The sequence below is a fragment of the Tachysurus vachellii genome, chromosome 9 (assembly GCF_030014155.1).
Source record: "Tachysurus vachellii isolate PV-2020 chromosome 9, HZAU_Pvac_v1, whole genome shotgun sequence".
NCBI classification, from domain to species: domain Eukaryota; kingdom Metazoa; phylum Chordata; class Actinopteri; order Siluriformes; family Bagridae; genus Tachysurus; species Tachysurus vachellii.
Genome location: NC_083468.1, coordinates 16932905 through 16951663, shown reverse-complemented (window position 1 = coordinate 16951663; position 18759 = coordinate 16932905). Strand labels below are relative to the sequence as shown.

The following is an 18759-nucleotide window of genomic DNA, read 5'->3' as shown; positions in this document are numbered from 1 at the left end:
CTACAGGCTTGATTCATTTCTGCAAGCTGCAACATTCCTGCATGCTAACTGCAAATCATCCCCATACAAAACACAAAGACATCTCACTGAGACAAATACATGCTGATGTGCACAAGCCTTGTAAATGCAATTATTTCCAATATTGTGTGTGCGCGTGTGTTTGTGTGTGCTCCGAAACAGTGAGCCACTTTAATTGTTTCTTCACTATCGCCCTGCTGTTTGCATGGGTTATTATCCTCGGCTCAGCAGGGAGGCCCTCGCTTTTTGACAGCAAATTGAGTGAAGAGAAATAAGGCGAAACTGCGACATCAAAGGCTCCGTCTATCTCAGAGGTTAGCGAAGGCCTAGCATGAAAAAGCTCCTCTGTACAATGAGGCGCTAATTCGGTCTGCGTTAAAAAGCCCGCTATTACCCGATTCTCAGAGAATGTCTAGACCCTTGACGAAGGCCGGCATGCTTCACGCCTCAAAATCAATTAGGGGGATGACATAGCAGGTTGTTTCCAGGCATTCCCCCTCCAGAACGAGTTGTCTGTGGGTGTACACAAATCTCCCAGTGATAAAAAGCGCAAGCCTAAAATCAGTCAGTCACTTAGCGCTGGTGAATGAACAAGGCTTTGCAGCGGCTCATGATTTGCTCTTATCTGTCATGTCAGTGCTTAAAAGGATCTGTTATATAACCAACAGCAATAGCACTTTACCTTCCAGACTGGCAGCTGGCACAAACAAGAGCTGTTTGCATTACATTGGAAAATGATTGCTCACCTTTTTTCCTTTATTGTTACAATTTTGCGTGTCTAATTATTTAAATCACTGTCAATTATATGGAAAAAAAGAAAAGGATCTAAATAAAGTGGCTTCAAGAGTTGAACTCTGAAAATGACTCAAAAGTCTAGTTAGCGGAGTCAAACGCTATGTGTGTATAAGAGGCCAAGGGTACTGAATTCAATAAATTCCTGCTTGTTTTAACTCTTTTGTACTTTCTTGCAGAAAACTTTCCAGGCGTAGTGAAATCAATAGGTTGAGCACTAGCGTTGTGGGAGCCACAAGTGCCGAGGCGATTTTTATGTGCGTGGGCATACATGCTTTCCACACACAGATACAAAAAAAAAAAAACACAAACTCAAACTTTGAGAGCTTGAAGCGAAACCTTCCTTCTCCAGCCCTTCAATCCCTGCTCCGGTGTTGAAGAGCTCTCGAAGCCCAGGGCAGAGAAGGCCAAATAGGCCAGCGGAGGGGGCAGACAGCTTGCTGAGGGGTCAGCGTACACTCTAGGGGGGTCAGCAGAGGTCACAGCAACTCAAGCACTCTTCACTAATGACCTCTGCAGGCCCCCTGCTCACCTCTCCCAAAAAACACAGACCCAAGCCCAGAACCAGTCCAGAAGGGAGGGCTGCCAATAAATATATGCATCAGGCAGGTGGAGTGAGTGGGCTTTAATTGCCCCCTTTCCTTATGTTTAATGTACAGCACAGCAAGGCAAGGAAGGGTCGTAGAGCAGCCACCCAGAGACAGATGGATGAGGAGACGGAGGAAAGGGAGGGGTTCAGAGGAGAGAGAAGAAGAAAAGACATAAAGAAAACTTTTTTTTGATTCAGTGCCCTAGTGTGCAGTCTGCTCTGATGTAGCTATGATTAGCAGGCCTTCTGTAGCCTCAGAAGATCCGCCCTGAAATACACCTGCACTTCTAACAATTACAGCAAAAGCATATTACACACACACACACACACACACACACACACACACACACACTAGTAATCAGGTCTCACCTCAGTAGACATCACAAAGGACTGACTTGAACTGTGAGAGACTTTCAGTAGATTAACACAACCTCAAATTTTTTTTAAGTTTTTCAGTAAAAAAAGCCCTTTAAACCCAACCACTCCCTGCACATCACAATGCATGCTTCAAACAGCTAAAAACAGCTCTCAGTGGGCTAGGTAAAACAGCCTGCTATATTTACATGGGAATGAGCAGATTTGTGAGAAGCTTTCTCTGAGTGGTGTTCCAGCACATTTTAATCTGCCCCATGCAGCAGCTCAATCCGGGCTCCAGCATGCAGGCGTCTTAGAGCGGCCAGCCTCCTCAGGGAGCCTCGGACAAGGGAAGTAAGGGTTGGCAAGCAAGAAGGGGGTACAAACAAAATTAATAGCAAGTCTCGCCAGAGTGGCACCTCCTCTTTAGAAACCCAGAGCAGATCCTGTGCGAGTCGGTCCACGGTTCCAGACCACTGAGTCCAGGCTCACTGATAAAGCACAGTTAAGCCGTTGCAATGGCACATTGTGCTGAGCTTCTATATTAAGACAGATCCTCGCACACAGAACTAGCAGGCAAGCTGCAGATAAGGAGTTGTGACTGGCAGACATAACACAGAGCAGGGACATGACACCCCCCTCCTCTCTAGTACACACTAAAGTCTGATGCTGAACCCTCCCAGCCTGAAAGGGTCTCTGTAAAACACAGCATGCTACATAAACATAAGCAGAGGATAGATACGAACGATATGAATGTTTATTCAGAACAATTAGAATTATCTGACACAACAGCATCATTGAAAATGCTCCAGCTCTGTCATGACACTGCTAAGCACAATGTGACAATTAGCTACATCAGCTAGCACTTTATTTATCTCGCTAATCACTAGGTTACAACCAAAGGCTACCAATTTCAACATTTTCCATTTGCATTTTAATTCAACTAATGTTAAAAAAATGCATTCTGGGCCTTCATTTTCAGCTGCATGGATTTTCAGTGGCTAAAGGTTGAGGAAGATCTGCTATACCAGTTGCCTTCTCAAAAACTTTGAATGTCGGCGCATTTATTGGCTTCAAAATGGAGCAACCTTCGATGACGCAGTGGAGAAACACAGCCTAAGCTGGAGAATTCGCTACATTTCTCAGTTAATGTGTTTTATACATGTTACTTGATGAAAAACAAGAAGAAGAAGAAGAAGAAGAAGAAGAAGAAGAAGAAGAACAAAAGAAACATAATTAACCGACAAGGCTAATGACACTGGGCAGATATTCAGCAAGTGGAGGAGAGCAAGGCTGTAGTGTGTGTGTGTGTGTGTGTGTGTGTGCGCGTGTGTGTGTGCGTGTGTGTGTGAAATTGTGCGTGAGAGAAAGGGAAGGAGAGGGTTGTACTTTTAACTGTGCCACTCATCATGATTGCAACAGTAATGGCGATAAAAAAACACCACTGCTGTCAAACTGTGCATAATTACATTTTCTCCTGGTCTTGATGAAATACTTTTAAGAGTTGTTTAACAAATGGCTCATGCTGTGAACTCAGTGAAAATTAAAAAAAAAACTTTCTTGTTCATCTCCCATTACTGCAGAAACTAGGCTACCGTATCGGTGTCAGTAGAAAATCTCGGAAGGCCACTAATTCATTACTTGGATGTACATAATGTATAGCAACATGCTGATAGAACAAAATCTGAAATGTTCACTGATGACAATGTAATTATGTTAACAGAAAATCTGCTGATCTGTGACTAATCACTCCATGCTTAAAGGCCAGATTGATAGTGTCATCGGTATGATAGATTTGTACAGATAGCGATGTACTGTAGATATAGATGAGTAACTGATTATTGGCAGATACCAATAGCAAAAAAATTACATATTACAATTACATATAATACACCAACAAACTTTGCACAGCATATAGGCCATAAGTTTTCTCTGGCACTTTTCTGTTCCTGACTAATTATTTGATTTTATTTACATTTCATAACTGAACACTGATTATGTAAGGAGGTTACATATTATGTAAAACTGATCAAGTATGCAATTATCGGTCTAAATAAATAAATGTGCCGTGTCGGATGTAAATAATGCAAAGATTAGTTGCTGTTTCTTAATTAGGGTGGCTTTTAAATAAGGACTGGCACATGGCAGGGCAACAGTGAGAATGCAAAACCGCTTAGTTAGAAAGGTATTACTAAATAAACATTAATTGAGTTTAACAGATTCTAACTGATTTTAATTGTATATTAAAATTAACTGATTTTAATTATATATATATATTTGAGAGAGAGAGAGAGAGAGAGAGAGAGAGAGAGAGAGAGAGAGAGATACTGTATATATAAATTCCTTTATTGTTAACATAAAGGCAAAGGCAACAGACATTAAGTGCACAAAATAGAAAAACACACATGCTTTAAAAAAACGGAATCCATAATGATGTTAAAAACAGGAAGGAGTTTTTTGCTCCTTGCTCTTTGTGGCTATAGACATGCAGCTCAATGCTAACTCACTTCAGCGTTTTATAACAGCCCACTGACCAATGAAAGTCCTGCATGGCTGCAAAAGTCTAGGTGACAGTAAAAAAGCCATTTAATGCTTAAACCAGATGGTCCTACACTTCAAATAATCCTACACACACAATACAAAACTAGAAAACAGATGTAAACTCTGACATTATATGACCCTTTGTAATTTCAGTTTTTTTTATTCTCATACAGATATCTTATTAATCACTGCCAAATGTTTCCAGCATCACTTTTACCATTCCGACACCAAACTGAAGAGCGTTGTTTTTAACCTATTCTCATTGCCGATTAAAGAAATGTATTATTGTATAACAGATTTTTATCTTAAAAATAAATAAAACAGATTCCTGCGTCAAGCTATCAACAGTATCTACAGGAGCTAAACATTTCTGAATTCACACCTGAAATATTAACAAAAATGTAAAAATATTGAAACAGGAAAACATGTCAAATCAGAAACTAAATGCATATAATGCTATCTACAACAACATGAGAGAACTCCCTAAAACAGGAAATCTACTCACAAATCACATCCACTTAAAGCAGTGATCTCTGTAGATGAGACAGAACAAGCTGGAGATTCACGTTTCACATTTCAGCACTCAGTACTGAGTGAGTCAGGCTATATAAGGAGACAGATGTGGAGTTGAGGAGGAAATGATTCCTGTCGGTCCCTTGTCAGCAAGACATGCACAATCCTCACTTCTTTGTTTTTCTCCTTCATGGGGTTAAAGGTATAATATGATCTGATTGAATGTAAACAACACTGCGGAAAGGAGCGGAAAGGAGCAGAAAGGAAAGGAAAGGAAAAGAAAGGAAAAGAGGGCTGTGTGTCTTTTATACCATCATGTGCACTCGTTCTCCCTTAATGTCCTGCAAATAAAGCAGATTTATTAATGTGTAATTAAGTAATAATCATTGCTACATAATGCATGAAACACTCAGGGGAAAAGCATAGATATGAAACAGCAACACTCAGGCCAAGTGCTGCACGCGTACACATTAAACCAGGATTAATTGGGAGAAATAATATTTTGATAAGCACCGCTCTCTCTCTCTCTCTCTTTCTCTCTCTCCCCTTTAGCTAGCACGTGCTCTCCCATTCTATTACTTTCCTCCATCTCTCTGCACCCAGCAGCAAAATCTGTCTCATTAGCACTTATAATCATAGCTTTTAATGCTATTTTCATGGAGAGCCTGACTTCCCACAAAAGAAATAAACACTGTTAAAATGATCCAAGAACACTTTCTTAGACCAGCATGTATTCAATCGAAAGAACCAGAAGCTTCAGTGCTGTTTGACTTGCAGGTTAGAGTGTTAAACAATATGCATGACATGATACAAAACCTATATCTTTAGTGGCAAGCTTCTGGTGCTCCTCTAACCACTGAGGCTGCCAGGCATTAGAAAAGGTGTTTGGAGGAGATAGGGACACATCATGCCTCAGTTAGGCCTACATATTTAATTAGCCTATGCCTGATGTGCTTCACTGAGTCGCCATAAGCATTGTTTTATTCGAAAGCACTCACTGTAACAGGCCAACAATTTTACAGTGCCAAAGGGTTCTTGGTCCAGTGCACAGGAGGTTTTGACTGTCAGTGTGTGTAGGTTATGTTCTAACAGGCCCACTCCACATATAACTAACATCTGTTGTTGCAAAAACAATGATACTTCCAACTTTAATCTAGTTATCATGATCGGAAACTTCTCTGGATCCAGGAACTCTATCTGCGCAGAATTTCATTTAATAAAAAAAAAAAAAGGCTCATCTGTGTACTCCAATTTTCTAGCTATTTTCTGGAGCTTTTTTTAAAATTAGGTCTAAAACATTAGTTCCAAGCTGAAATTATTTTGTTTTTTGAGTTAATGAGGTTTGACTGAATCCAAACAGGTGAATATCAATCCCGATAATAACTATAATTACTTATTATGTAATGGATGTGTTTAACACCAATGTAACTTCCTCTTGTTCATGCTTCATGCTCCCTTGGGGGTCACTGGACCTTACTTTGAAAACCAATGATCAAGATTACAAGTTTAATTCACAGGTTTATCATAATCCAAGTATATATCCAGATGTTATAATATATTATTTCCTTAAGACCAGTCAGCTGAACTGGCATTAAAACCGGCAACAATTTCTTTCTCAAAGATGCACACAAAGGTATGTAACTTTTAAAAGCCTTAAATTTCAATCTCTCTCTCATACACATTCCAGTTAAATTAAAGACTGTTTTTGCTTACAAATATGTGACTACAAATGTTTCCTGCAATAAATGTTGAGTCTTTTAACAGCCAATCACACCCCCTTTTTGTAAATGACTGCAGATTGTGTCCATTAATTAGAACAAAACCTGAGTTATTAATTGGGGGAGGGGTCCTCATATTGGGCCACATGGCCACCCCAGTGCCCATCTGCTTGCCATAGGGGCAGTCTGTGCCAACTGCGGCTTCACCCATAAACGTCTACCATAACGGTGAGAAAAACACTACACCCGTTTACCTACCAATGTTCACACGTGATAAGGCATTAAAAATTTGGCCATCACATATTATTATTCAATATATTCATATAAGTGCTAAAGTCCAAGTCATTGGATTGGTGCATTTAAGATTTTTTTGTACCTTTAGAGTGTATATTTATATGGCAAAATCACTGAAATTACAGCTAAAATAATTTTAGATACACAAAATAGATTATTCTTTGACTGTACACTACATTCAGCTGTCTATGTAAAATATGATCACTGAAGGTAAAAAAAAAAAGATATTGAGGTTACACCATTGACAAGGAAATGTAAAGTTTAGTACTTTTTTCTGAGACTTTACCTGACTTCATAGTGTGGCTCAATAGGTGACTTGCTTTAGGCTGCTCTTTAGCACTGACCTGGGATTTGTGTCCGAACTACTAACAGTGGACATAATAAAAGGCACACGTTATATTGACTCTATAACACATAACCAAACGTATATTTGGAAAACAAATCTTAGATATAATAAGTTAGATTTTCTTGTAGATCCACTGAATAAATCTGGTGTTACGGAAAAAGCGCAAACTAAAAAAACAAAAACAAACAAAAAAAAACAAACAAACAAACAAACAAATAGCGAATATATCTTATATCTCTAACGTCTAATTTTGTTCCTAATAAAAATTGCGTTAGTTTGCGTGAAGATGTGCTCTCTGTTTAAATATGCGCTGAAATAGATTCAGTACTTCATATGTGCGCTTTGGGAACGATGCATACACTAAACATCTCTGAAACATAATAGTCCTCTTCATGGCAACGATATTAAATCTCAGCTTTTCACAATACCCGCCAATTTTAGCCGTGAAATCTCATTGGTCATGCTGCTTGCTCGATGCCGGTTCTCTGTAGAGTGCGTAAAGAAAAAGCGCTTACCTTTAACGGAGCGCGGTTTGGCCTGCTTGCGCCTGGACATCTCTGTGTCGGGGTTCTTCTGCTTCTATCGACCTCTTGTCCTTTCTTGCAAACAGTCATAGGCTACAGGCTGGCACTTTTGTTTCTGTCCCTGTTGCCTTTTGCAATTTGCAATGCGGCTACTTCGCGCTCAGTGTGTGTGTGTGTGTGTGTGTGTGTGTGTGTGTGTGTGTGTGTGTGTGTGTGTGTGTATCGCGCCAGACCAGCAGCAGTAGCAACTCCGAGGGAAAGAGCCGAGAATAATGGCGAGCGGATGGATATTCCGGCGCTTTGGCAACTTCGCGCCCGGTTTCAACCTGTAGATTTGACGAGCGGGTCGTCGCGCTGCGGCTTTTAGACTCCGCGCGGAAAGACGAGTAAGAGGAGTTTTCAACAAGAAGAAGAAGGAGAAGGCGACGAAGCAGTGTCTAAAAAATCTCTGCGTAAGGAGAATGTGATGGAAAGGTGCCGGTGTGTCCTTTAAACGCGTTCACTCGCGCCGCTTAAATGAACAGTGCAATTTTGTCCTTATTCTTTATCCCGCCTGGTCCGCTTGAGGTTCCGTTTTGTCCAGTTTTGTCCGTCTTTCTTGTGGTCCTGTGATCCAGAGAAACACTGAATTGAACCGCCCTCTTTATTATTTTTTAGGGCGCCGTTTGAGGCATCTTTTTTATCTCTCACCTGTAGGGTTTAATTCATTGTTGTTTAAAAATATATATTAATGCCCCCTAAAAAGAGCTATAAACGTTAACCGCTATAGCCTCGCTCTCTCCCTTTTCTTCTTTGTCCTGACTCTGGTCTTCCCTCCGCCTCCCGATCCGAATGCTGGCGGGGCTGCGGCGCAGACACACATAATAAAGCGCAGGCTTGGCTGGAAATGTAGCCCCGTGTCCCAGCAGGGAGGATGTGAGAGTAGGGTCCCGGCGGGGGAGCGCTCCGATCCCGCAGGGAGCTCCGCGCAGCCTGGGCTTCAGCAGCACGCACACACACACAGAGCGAGAGAGAGAGAGCCAACAGCACCGAGCCATGGCCGGCCGTGGAAACTGCAGCCTGAAGTCTGAGCGCGCTTTCGGATCGCGGCCAAAAACGCGCAGTTTCGAGGAACTCGAAGAGCAAAAAAGACGCACTGGATTCTGGGGTTGTTTTCTTTCGCTCCTCGCCCTCTCTTGCACCGTATTTGGGTTTACTCCAACATTGCGCTGTCGAGGGGAGACTTTACTGAAAGCTTTTTCTGCTCTTTTTTTTTAGTACATTTCTTTCTGCTGTGTATTCCGAAAGGAAACCATGAATTTTGTGAGGTTTGTTTTTTTTTAATAACAATTTAAACTTTTTCAGTTGGGTTTAAGCCAAATAAAATCAAGGTAAAAGATTCATGCCATTAATAATGAATCTAATAAGGGGTAATGAAAACTAATGTGTTTTGATATTTGATATGTTTATTCAAGCTGCATGTGGCTGCCCAGTTTTGGCTACTTTTACGCCATTGTACGTTAAATTGTCACCTGACCTACAGGACTAAACGGTACTGTGCTATTTCGAAATATATGCATTTTTCCATAACTTGGGTTCCTCCGTACTTGTTTACACAACTGGGAATTTGGGAATGCGTGCGTATTGCGCAACACGTTCAGGCACAGCAATGTCTTCAAAACACACGCATGGGGATGTTTTTAATAAGAGAGAAACCCTGGAGGCTGACATTAGTGTTTATGTGCAGGATTAGGCTTTTGCTGTGTGGAACCCTACCTAGGGCATAGCCAAAATCCTCACAGCACCCCTCCGTCTGGTCCTCTGCGGTCTTAGACGTTATTACTCCACAGACAGAGAGAGAGGACATGTTTGGCAAATGCAAAGTAAAGAAATCGCACACAGCTTTTATTCTCTCCTCACTGGTCTTTGACCGAACCGTTGAGCTGGTTGTCATGGATAACTCTGTGGGCTCCCTCACTTGGACAGCAGGGGTGTCCCTCAGATTGAGCCTCACCCCCCCACCCACCACCACCAGGCCACAGAGGGGCCTTTCAAATAGACCCCCCACTGGTGAGGTTCTTGGTCTCGTCTGAACTCCCCTTGAAATGGCGTCCCAGAGAGACAAGGGGGCCTTTGGTATGAAAGGGTGAAAGCTCACTGCAGTAGTCGCCTTTTTTCTCTAGGATACATACAAAAGAGGAAAAATAGCCCACATTACAAGCTCCTTAAGGGTCAAGGACAGCAAAGATGTGAATGGGTTGAAAAACCTGCATTGTGAAATCACATAGCAAGTGATTACACCCTCTGTCATCTTCTCTAGGATTTGCTTCGTTTTTTTTTCTTTTCTTACAATGGCAAGTACCTTTTAGAACAGCTACATGTGTACAAAAATTAATGAAGACACAAAAGAAAATACTTGTGAGTTATAGTCTCAGTGTTGTGATCCTGTTTGGAATGGCTATTGATGCTATTTAGGAAAAGTCTAAATGGCTCCTATTATTTGTGTGTTTGCTTTGCTATTTTGGAACATCAAATGTGGTGCACATAGGCCATGTGGGATTAGTTTTCAAAATAGAATCTGACCTTCATATTATTTCACCCAGTAGCAGGGGATAGCTTTAGGTATGACCACGTAGTCACTCAAAATTAGAATTTTACAATAATCACATACATTTGTCCTTTTTACCCCCAAGCTTTCTGTCTGTATTTAGGCCTAGTATTCATGTTAGATGAAGCCCCAGAAAGCCCTCTTAAACACTCCCCCATTGTACTGTCACAAGCCTGGGGAGTTCATGTTATATTTATGTTGCCTACAGCAAATTCTCTATGTTCTGTTCTGTTCATCTGAACTCGCGCCAACTCCGCCAGGTCCCACCTCCACAGACAATGATACATCTCACTGGTTTTGCCCTAGATACACTATTTTTATGGGAAATAATTAGACATAACTGGTTTAAATACTGCAAAGCCAACAGTCTTCTGTCTCATTAACGGAAGCATTGTAGTGCTACGTATGCAAAAGTGAGCAATGTGGAAGAAATGAAGCATCTCTTCCTCTACCTTAATTTTTGTCAAATATGCAGATGTATATGTGTAAGTTAAGACAGAAAAATTGTCTTTGTACGCTGAATTCAAATTAATTTATGTAGGTGAAAAGAGAACTTAAACTAGGATACATTATAGTCACATTTTTTAAAATATTATAGTTTTTGTTTCTTGTAAGTTAAAAGGCTGTTACTATATCATACAGTAGTTTGTTACACTGACCCAGACAGCCACTGGACCAGTGATACTGTCTGTCAGCAGATCCTGAAAATGATGAGAAGGACTTAGGGCAGATTGGGGCTGAGCGCTCCATTGCACTTTCTGTCCCTTCTGCCTTATCAGTCATTGATGAGCCTCATATTCAACATTATATTTTAGTGCAGATTGTCTTCTGGTCACTACCCAAGTCCTTTAGGACTATAGTCTATGTATTTACCTCAGCACCAACTATGAGTACGACATGTCTTCTCCAATGCAGCTCCATTCATCCAGCAGTAGAACAACACAGGGCATATTTCAGCTTTTTAGGCTTACCAGGTCTTGTGCCAAAACATCAATAGCAATTCCCCTCCTCCCTTTTTCATCCCCCATTCTTTGGCTCTTGCCCCAGTCTTACACAAAGAAACACCAGCTTTATAGACTTAGGGTATTAAAGCAGGAAAAAAGGAAGGAGGGAATGTTCGGTACGTACTCTTTAGTAGAGTATGGGATCCCCTCACCAGGATGCAAAGTTAAGGGCTTGTGATTAGCGAGTATTGTTTTTCTGGCAATATTTTGGGTAGACTGAAAAAGCAAAGTAAAAAGGGGAAAGAATAATAAGCAGAAGACTGCACTTGAGTGAAAATGCCTTCCTGATGAGCTGCAACAATGCACTCACTCCCACGACATCAACTCTCTGTAGGGAGTCTCATCCTAATTTCCTCCATCCATAATAAAAAGAGCTACATTAAACAGTGCCATTAGTGCCAGCAATTTGCTTTATTCTCCACAGAAAGAGAAATGTTATCTGTGGCGGACAAACTTAACCCAATTAAAGCTCATTGTGCATGGGGGCCTTGCTGGATCTTCAGCCGATGCTACGGAACGAGGGCAGAGGCAGCCAACTTTGGGGAAGAAAAAGGGAGGGAGAGGGAAGAAAAAGGGAGAGAAGAGCACGTCTGGAGAATTGGAGAAAGTAGGGGAGAGATAAATGTGTTTTGAGAAAAGAGCAGAAGAGATGCAAGGTTTTCCGATCATTTTTTCCACTAGTGGTTAGTAAGTCATGAACTCTAAGGCACTTTGACAGAAAAGGTATATTAACCGTTTCCTTTGCTCATTGAGGGAGATCATTTTTTGAGTTAAAAAGGAAACGTACAAAGCCACATGTCCCTGATACCCTCACATTTTTGCTGTTAATTGTTGTGATAACACTTCTCGATTACAGGGCTTTAATTATCAACATGTTTGGCTGTTAGAGCAGATACCTGGCACAAATCCTCCGTGTTTGGGGAGGGGGGTTGTTGAAGGTTTCTAATGAAGATCTCACTCACAGCGGCACACTGAATCTCAGTGTGATGCTCCGCTAACAAAGCAGCACATTACATTTAGAGCCGACCCAGGTACCTGTGAATTCTAACACAACACCAAGCATATTCATAGTGATACATTTTGATTGATATCCAGTTGTGCTGGGATGCCAACTGTACGGTTTTGTAGAGAGATGGGAATTCAGCAAAGTGCTTTGTTTGGCTGCCATGTTTTTGCGGCCACAAACTATAATGAACGGCGGGGATGAAAGACATCTGTTTTTCATTCAAACATGAGCACAGTGGAAGCATGTTATCTGTCTTTCTATGTCTGTTGTAATCTCTCTATCTCCAAAGGCATTCATCAGTTGTAGCCGAGTTGTTTTTCTCTTTTCTTTCCCCTGAAAAAAGCTCCAATCAACACCTCTCAGCTGGCGAAATGAAGCAGAACCAGGCCTCCATTACTTTGAGTCTTGATGGATTCTTCACAGCTGCGGTCGAGTGTCTGTGAGCAGAGGCTGGAGAGACAAACAGCTGTAAAACATGCGCCACTAAAGACATTCACCCACACGCTGACACTGTGTACCACCAACACACACATACACACAAACATAGGTTTGTTTCAATCTCCTGAATGTAAGACTGGCTATCACGGCTAAAACTTTATATGTCCATGAGTGGCCATTTAATTCTTTATAAAAAATATTTACATACATATATTAGTCTCCCACGGTTTACGTAGTGTATTCTATTTTTTATTATTATTTCAATATTATTTTATAACCAAGAGTTGAATATATGATTGAATTTGTATTAATCTGCATATATTAATACTTTTTTTATTATCCATGTTTTGTTTGAGAAATGAAGTTTAAACACATTGCACAAGTTAACAAATAACAAAGTGAAATTTAAAATAAATTAAAATAAAATTATTCTATTTTTTGTCATGATTAGTAAATCTACAGTCATTTAGTTTCATTATCTAACACATAATTAGTGTTTGAAATAAAAAGGTTTTATTTATTTATTTATTTATTTATTTTTATTAAGAATTCCAATACATTTAAACATTTTGAACATTTTTAGGCAAGTGAATTATTTATCCAGTTACCAAATATGGATCTATGGATTTATTCAGTATCTGGTTCACTATTGGATATGGTGAATCTAGACCACCATCTAGTGGACTCACTTCCTCTCTGCTCCATTTTGTGTTTAAATCTGAGGAGTTAATTCACATCATGCTGAACTAGCCATCTTGGGATCTTTATTGGATAAAAATTTTTTTATAAGATACTCAGTTATCTAACTGACAATATCTGACAAGGTAATATAGAATTGCATGTGATTTATTAATGCCTACAGCAAACACACCCTAGTAAACTCATTATACCTCAGATTAGTCATGTTATAGTACATTCATTTAAGTAGACCAAACCCTAGTGCATGATTTTAATTAATTGTATAAGGAATGAGCATTGCACATAAACACTGTGATCCCTATAAATATTTACGAACTCTAAATTGGCGACTAAATTGCATCCAACCAACTATATATCAGTCACATCATTACACCACCCAAACAATCTTTAGATACATGTCCTGAAATATGAAGTTACACCATACTTTGCCAAAATGATGTGGCTACCTGACTGACACACCCATATGTGCTTGTTAAAGATCCCCTTCCAAAACCATGGGTAGTAATATGGAGTAGGTCACCCCTTCACTGCTGTAATAAAATTCATGCTTCTGGGAAGACTTTCCACTAGATTTTCAGTCTCTGGGGTTAATATGTGGCTGTGGAGATTTGTGCTTGTGTCAGAAGGTGCGCAGTTGGTGTTCCAGTTCATCCCAGAGGTGTGAATACCTCAGTGGGGGTTGAGGTCAGATTTCTATGCAGCAGGTCAGTGAAGTTTTTCCACATCAACTTTGGTAAACCATGTTTTCATGGATCTTGCATTGTGCACAATATTATTATCATCCTGGAACAGGTTTGGATCCCTTAGTTTTAGTGATGAGAAACTTACTAAGACATTCTAGACAATTGTGATTCCAAATTTGTGGTAACAGTTATGGAAAGAACCACAAATAAGTGTGACGGTCCAGTGTCCACATACTTTTGCTCATATAGTTTATGTTCTAGTAACGACACACTCAAAATAACATTTCTGGGACTACGAATAGCCACAGATTCTTTTCTTATCAATAGAGGGAAGGATTTTTTAGTTTTTTTTAGTTTATTTTACCCAAAATCTTTTTTTTATTATTATTTATGACTGATATATACAATATTCCACCTATTAACAGTCATGTGTTCTAATACGTAAGTGTTACATACTCTATGAGGTTTCATAAAAGGTTTTAGGATTTATCATTAAATACTATTGCTATGGCTACAGCATCATATAAGACTTGCAATAACGGTTGTCATAACATAAGTGCTAACTTGAGCATGACTAAAAAATAATTATTTTTGAACATGTACCATGTAAGATAATAAAGTAAGTTTTTTTTAAATGTTTTACTTCATTATAGCCCACCCCAAAGACATTATCTTGTCCTATTTCACCTTGCTTTTAATTATAACTTTTTTATGGATTGTAGTCTGTAAATAATTCCTTTCAGCATATACCCATGACATGTTTTTTTAGAGAAGAAGCACAGCGCCATAAAAAGCATGAATATAAGACAAAATATAAGCATTAGTAAGTTTATCATGGCTGATACTGATTACAGTATATTGAATACTGATTACATGAACATCTGGCAGCCAATCATAAAAAGATATTTGCTTTTTATAAAAATTATGAATTTTTCTGTAGGAGAAAATTTACCACATGACTTCTTATGATCATGTTATTAATGGAAACATGGCACAGGACATAACCAGTCATAGCCTTTCAAGACAGCATGTGACATCTTCCATGACATCTTTGTCATTTGGTGCAACATTTGTGTTATTATGCAGGTAATAGGGGATATTTTATATAGTTACAGGGATTGATTACAAGGATATTCTCTTATTCATCTTAGCAATAGGTGCTTGTTCTTGTTAAATTAAATTAATATATTTAGATATTTTTGTACGTCGCCTTTGATAAGGGCGTCTGCCAAATGCTGTAAATGTAAATATTTACACTGCTTGTCTCTCTCCTCCAGGCCTCCAGATGGTAGCATTGCTTCCTGATTTTGTTTCCTCTGAAATGCTTTTGGTAGCTGAGCTATGAGTAGGCTGCTGTTTGCTGAGTGTGTCAGTGACAGGTGTAATTCTGCTGATGGGACTAAATGCGGATGGAAATGGAGGGAGGAGTCCGAGCCTCTTGTCTTTGCTCACTGGTGTTTTTCATGCATCTCCATTACTTGTCAACCTGCAGTACACAGTACATAGCAATGTCTGTGCATGTACTTAAATTGAGTAGGGACAAACAAAAAAAGTGAGTTTAGGAAATGAACGGGTGTTTGCCTCTTGACTTCTTGCCAATAGTGTCCCTGTAGTAGCAGAATGTTCGCTCTGATTGCAAGTCTAATCAGTGGATGATTAAGTCCTGTTCAAAGCAGCAGGTCTACCTGAGTCACTGCTCCCACTTCCCACTTTAATTTGGCAGTCAGGGGTTGGGTATGTATCTCTGCTAGTTTAGTGTGTGTATGTGTGAGTTTGTGTGTGTGTGTGTGTGTGTGTGTGTGTGTGTGTGTGTGTGTGTGTGTGTGTGTGTGTGTGTGTTCTGCATGCAGCAGTTCCTGTGCTATTGATTTGTGATTTCCACAATAAGGTCAGTGGGCTCAGTGAGGCATTGATCTGCTGGCAATAATGGAGGAGCTACCTGCAGACAATGAACACATCAATCAAAATGCTATTTAATAGCTGGCTCTCTTGGTACTAATGGAATCAGAAAGGCTTTTGTCTGAGTCTTGTGTTGTGTGGATGTGTGTGTCTCAGATGTTGAAAGAGGTTAAAGGAAAATATCATAAACCAGATGGGTTTTAGACAACTGAGACTTTGTGTCATGATCCATTACAGCCAGTTATTTACTGTGTACTATAAATCTGATTAGTTTGACAGACATTGATAATGGGCCTCAATAAATCTTACACTGTGTGCCATCTGCATTCAAATTTTTTGGCTCTTTTAGTGATGAGTGCAGCAATATTAAGCATAATATTAGGTTATTTGTGCACGTTTCATGGTGTGACAGTGGGGCAGTTGGGAAGCATTGTCACATCACAGCTCCAGAATCTCAGGATGATTTGAACCTTTGCTCAGGGACTGTGCATGTTATCTACACATCCACATGGGTTTCCTTCCAAAAACATGACAGTAGGTGGATTGGGTACACGGAATTGCCCCTAGGTGTGAAGCAGTGTGTGAATATGTGTGTGTGAATATGTGTGTGTGTGTGTGTGTGTGTGTGTGTGTGTGTGTGTGTGTGTGTGTCCTGCTCTGGATTAGCGTCCCTTCAGGGTGTAGTCCCACCTTGCATCAAGTATTCCTGGAATTACCTTTGGATCCACTGCAACCCTGACCAGAATAAAGCAGTTACTAAAGATGAATTTGCATACTCTCATTAAAAGATTGGTTGAATAAGTATTGGAAGCTTGGTGATGTGATGCACTGTTTGATTTGTCTTTGAAGTTTAATTTAAGAATGATTATTATTCAGGTAGCACACTGATATAAATGTATATTTACATTTATGTGTAGAAAGGTAAAAGACATTTTAGACAGAGGTAATGTATCCTTCATAACACTATATTCTGTGCATACATCAGAAAATAACTTATTCTGACTTCTAGCTGATTCACAAAGCTGTTTTTATAAATAGAGACACACATAAATAGAAACAAACTTTTTTCCCCACCAAAACCACTTGTGGTACACTTATACCACACATTGTATACACTTTTAGTATTACAGTATTTTATAGTTTCTTTTAGCACCAGATTTACTTTTTAAATGCTTTAAATGTACAAACCAAAATTATATATGCACAACAATTTGACAAAGTGATTTAAACGGTGACATATGGATGGATAGTTTTCAGCAAAAAAAGAATGAATAATGAGACCCTCACAAACCATTAGCAAAAAAATGTGGACTTCTGCATCATGAAATACAAACATTAATATGCAGGTGTTGGTTTTAGTTGGATTAAGAATCCACTGCAGATGGATCAGGAAAAATGAACTGAAATCACAAACTATGTATAATTTTGGTCAGGAAAGTGGCAAACTAGTTGAGAAGTGGTCAATAGCTAAAGAACCCAAGATCAAAACAAAGAAGTATCTGCATGGACATCACATTAAAAAGTTTCTCAAACCTGGCAGCAATCAAAACAGGTGTAATGATAAGAAATTTGACTGGTGGGCTATAAATGTATTTTTGAGCTTAGAATGTCAATCAGTTTTGAAATCAAAGTATCAATAGTCTGACAGAACCATAAAATAGCCAACCACTCTAAGAAACCTGGAAACAGGAAGTCACTAGGAATGCCTCTAACTTAAAATCAAGGGGGCACAACCTCCCCTGTCCATTACTTTAGATACTTTAAAATATTTGTAAATGTTTTTTTTTTCAAACTTACATTTGGCAAATGAATAGTAGTTAGAAATTCATTAGTTTTCTTTACTAACCATATGGATCTAAAACTACGTAATATAGATTCACTAGCCTCACAACCACATAGGCCAGATCGTACCTGATTTACCAGCTGCAAAATGGGGCTCTAGAGCAGAAACAGAGCTTCAAAGTGAGCTAAAATGACCAGATTCCTTATCCTATTTCTCTGGCAGCATAAATAACAAAGACAAAAATAACAAAGTATGGTATTGTTTAAAAGCTACTAAAGCTGCTGTTTCTGATTAATCATTAAAATGTGGTTGCATTGCTTGTAACACAAAATGCATTGTCGTTGTTGCAACTGTTGCAACCCATCATGGCAAAAGTCCATTGTTTTCAGGCTATTGGTCACTTCACAAAAGCAGATGATCTCGCAGACATTTGAAGACTGGAAGCACAGGCTGCGTTTACTAGTTTTCAAACAGTGAAACTTGTGGTGGACTTTTCAATGATTATAAGTATGATTAAAGTTAAGGTGGGTCAGAAAGGCCATACGAGCTAATCCTGATCATTTAATATGTGTTTAATTAAAATATTCCTCAAGACTCATCTGGTCATTATACATTACAAAAAGGCACAATTACTTCTTTATTTTCAGACTATCAGGCTTTTGTGTTTTGTACAATAAACCCATTTAGAACTTTCACTAACCAAATGATTTTTTTTAATTGATTATATTTAATTGATTATATAAGTTACTGAATTAATTGGAGTCACATATTTAAGATAACAGGTAAATAGACAGTTATAAATTAGAGTCAGATGGTTAATTTTAATGTTTTGGAGTCAAATATTTGTCATTAATATTTACAGCTTGTATACATGTATGTCATTTCTCCCAGACCATGGTGAAACAAATAACAGTAACCAAGAGTATATGAAGTGCAAATACACAACAGTGTTAGACAATTGCGGGGCAATG

The 18759-nt window shown here is 39.2% G+C and overlaps 1 protein-coding gene across 2 annotated transcripts in view; it reads right to left on the bottom strand.

Annotated features, from left to right (window-relative positions):
- Positions 1-8680, bottom strand: part of znf423 (zinc finger protein 423) — a 141703-nt gene extending 133023 nt beyond the window's left edge. For both annotated transcript variants that reach the window (XM_060877982.1, XM_060877984.1), the window contains exon 1: positions 7681-8680. In XM_060877982.1, the coding sequence (XP_060733965.1) occupies positions 7681-7720 (40 nt within the window). In that variant the 5' untranslated portion in view covers positions 7721-8680. The remainder of the gene's footprint in view (positions 1-7680) is intronic.
- Positions 8681-18759: the final 10079 nt, after the last annotated feature.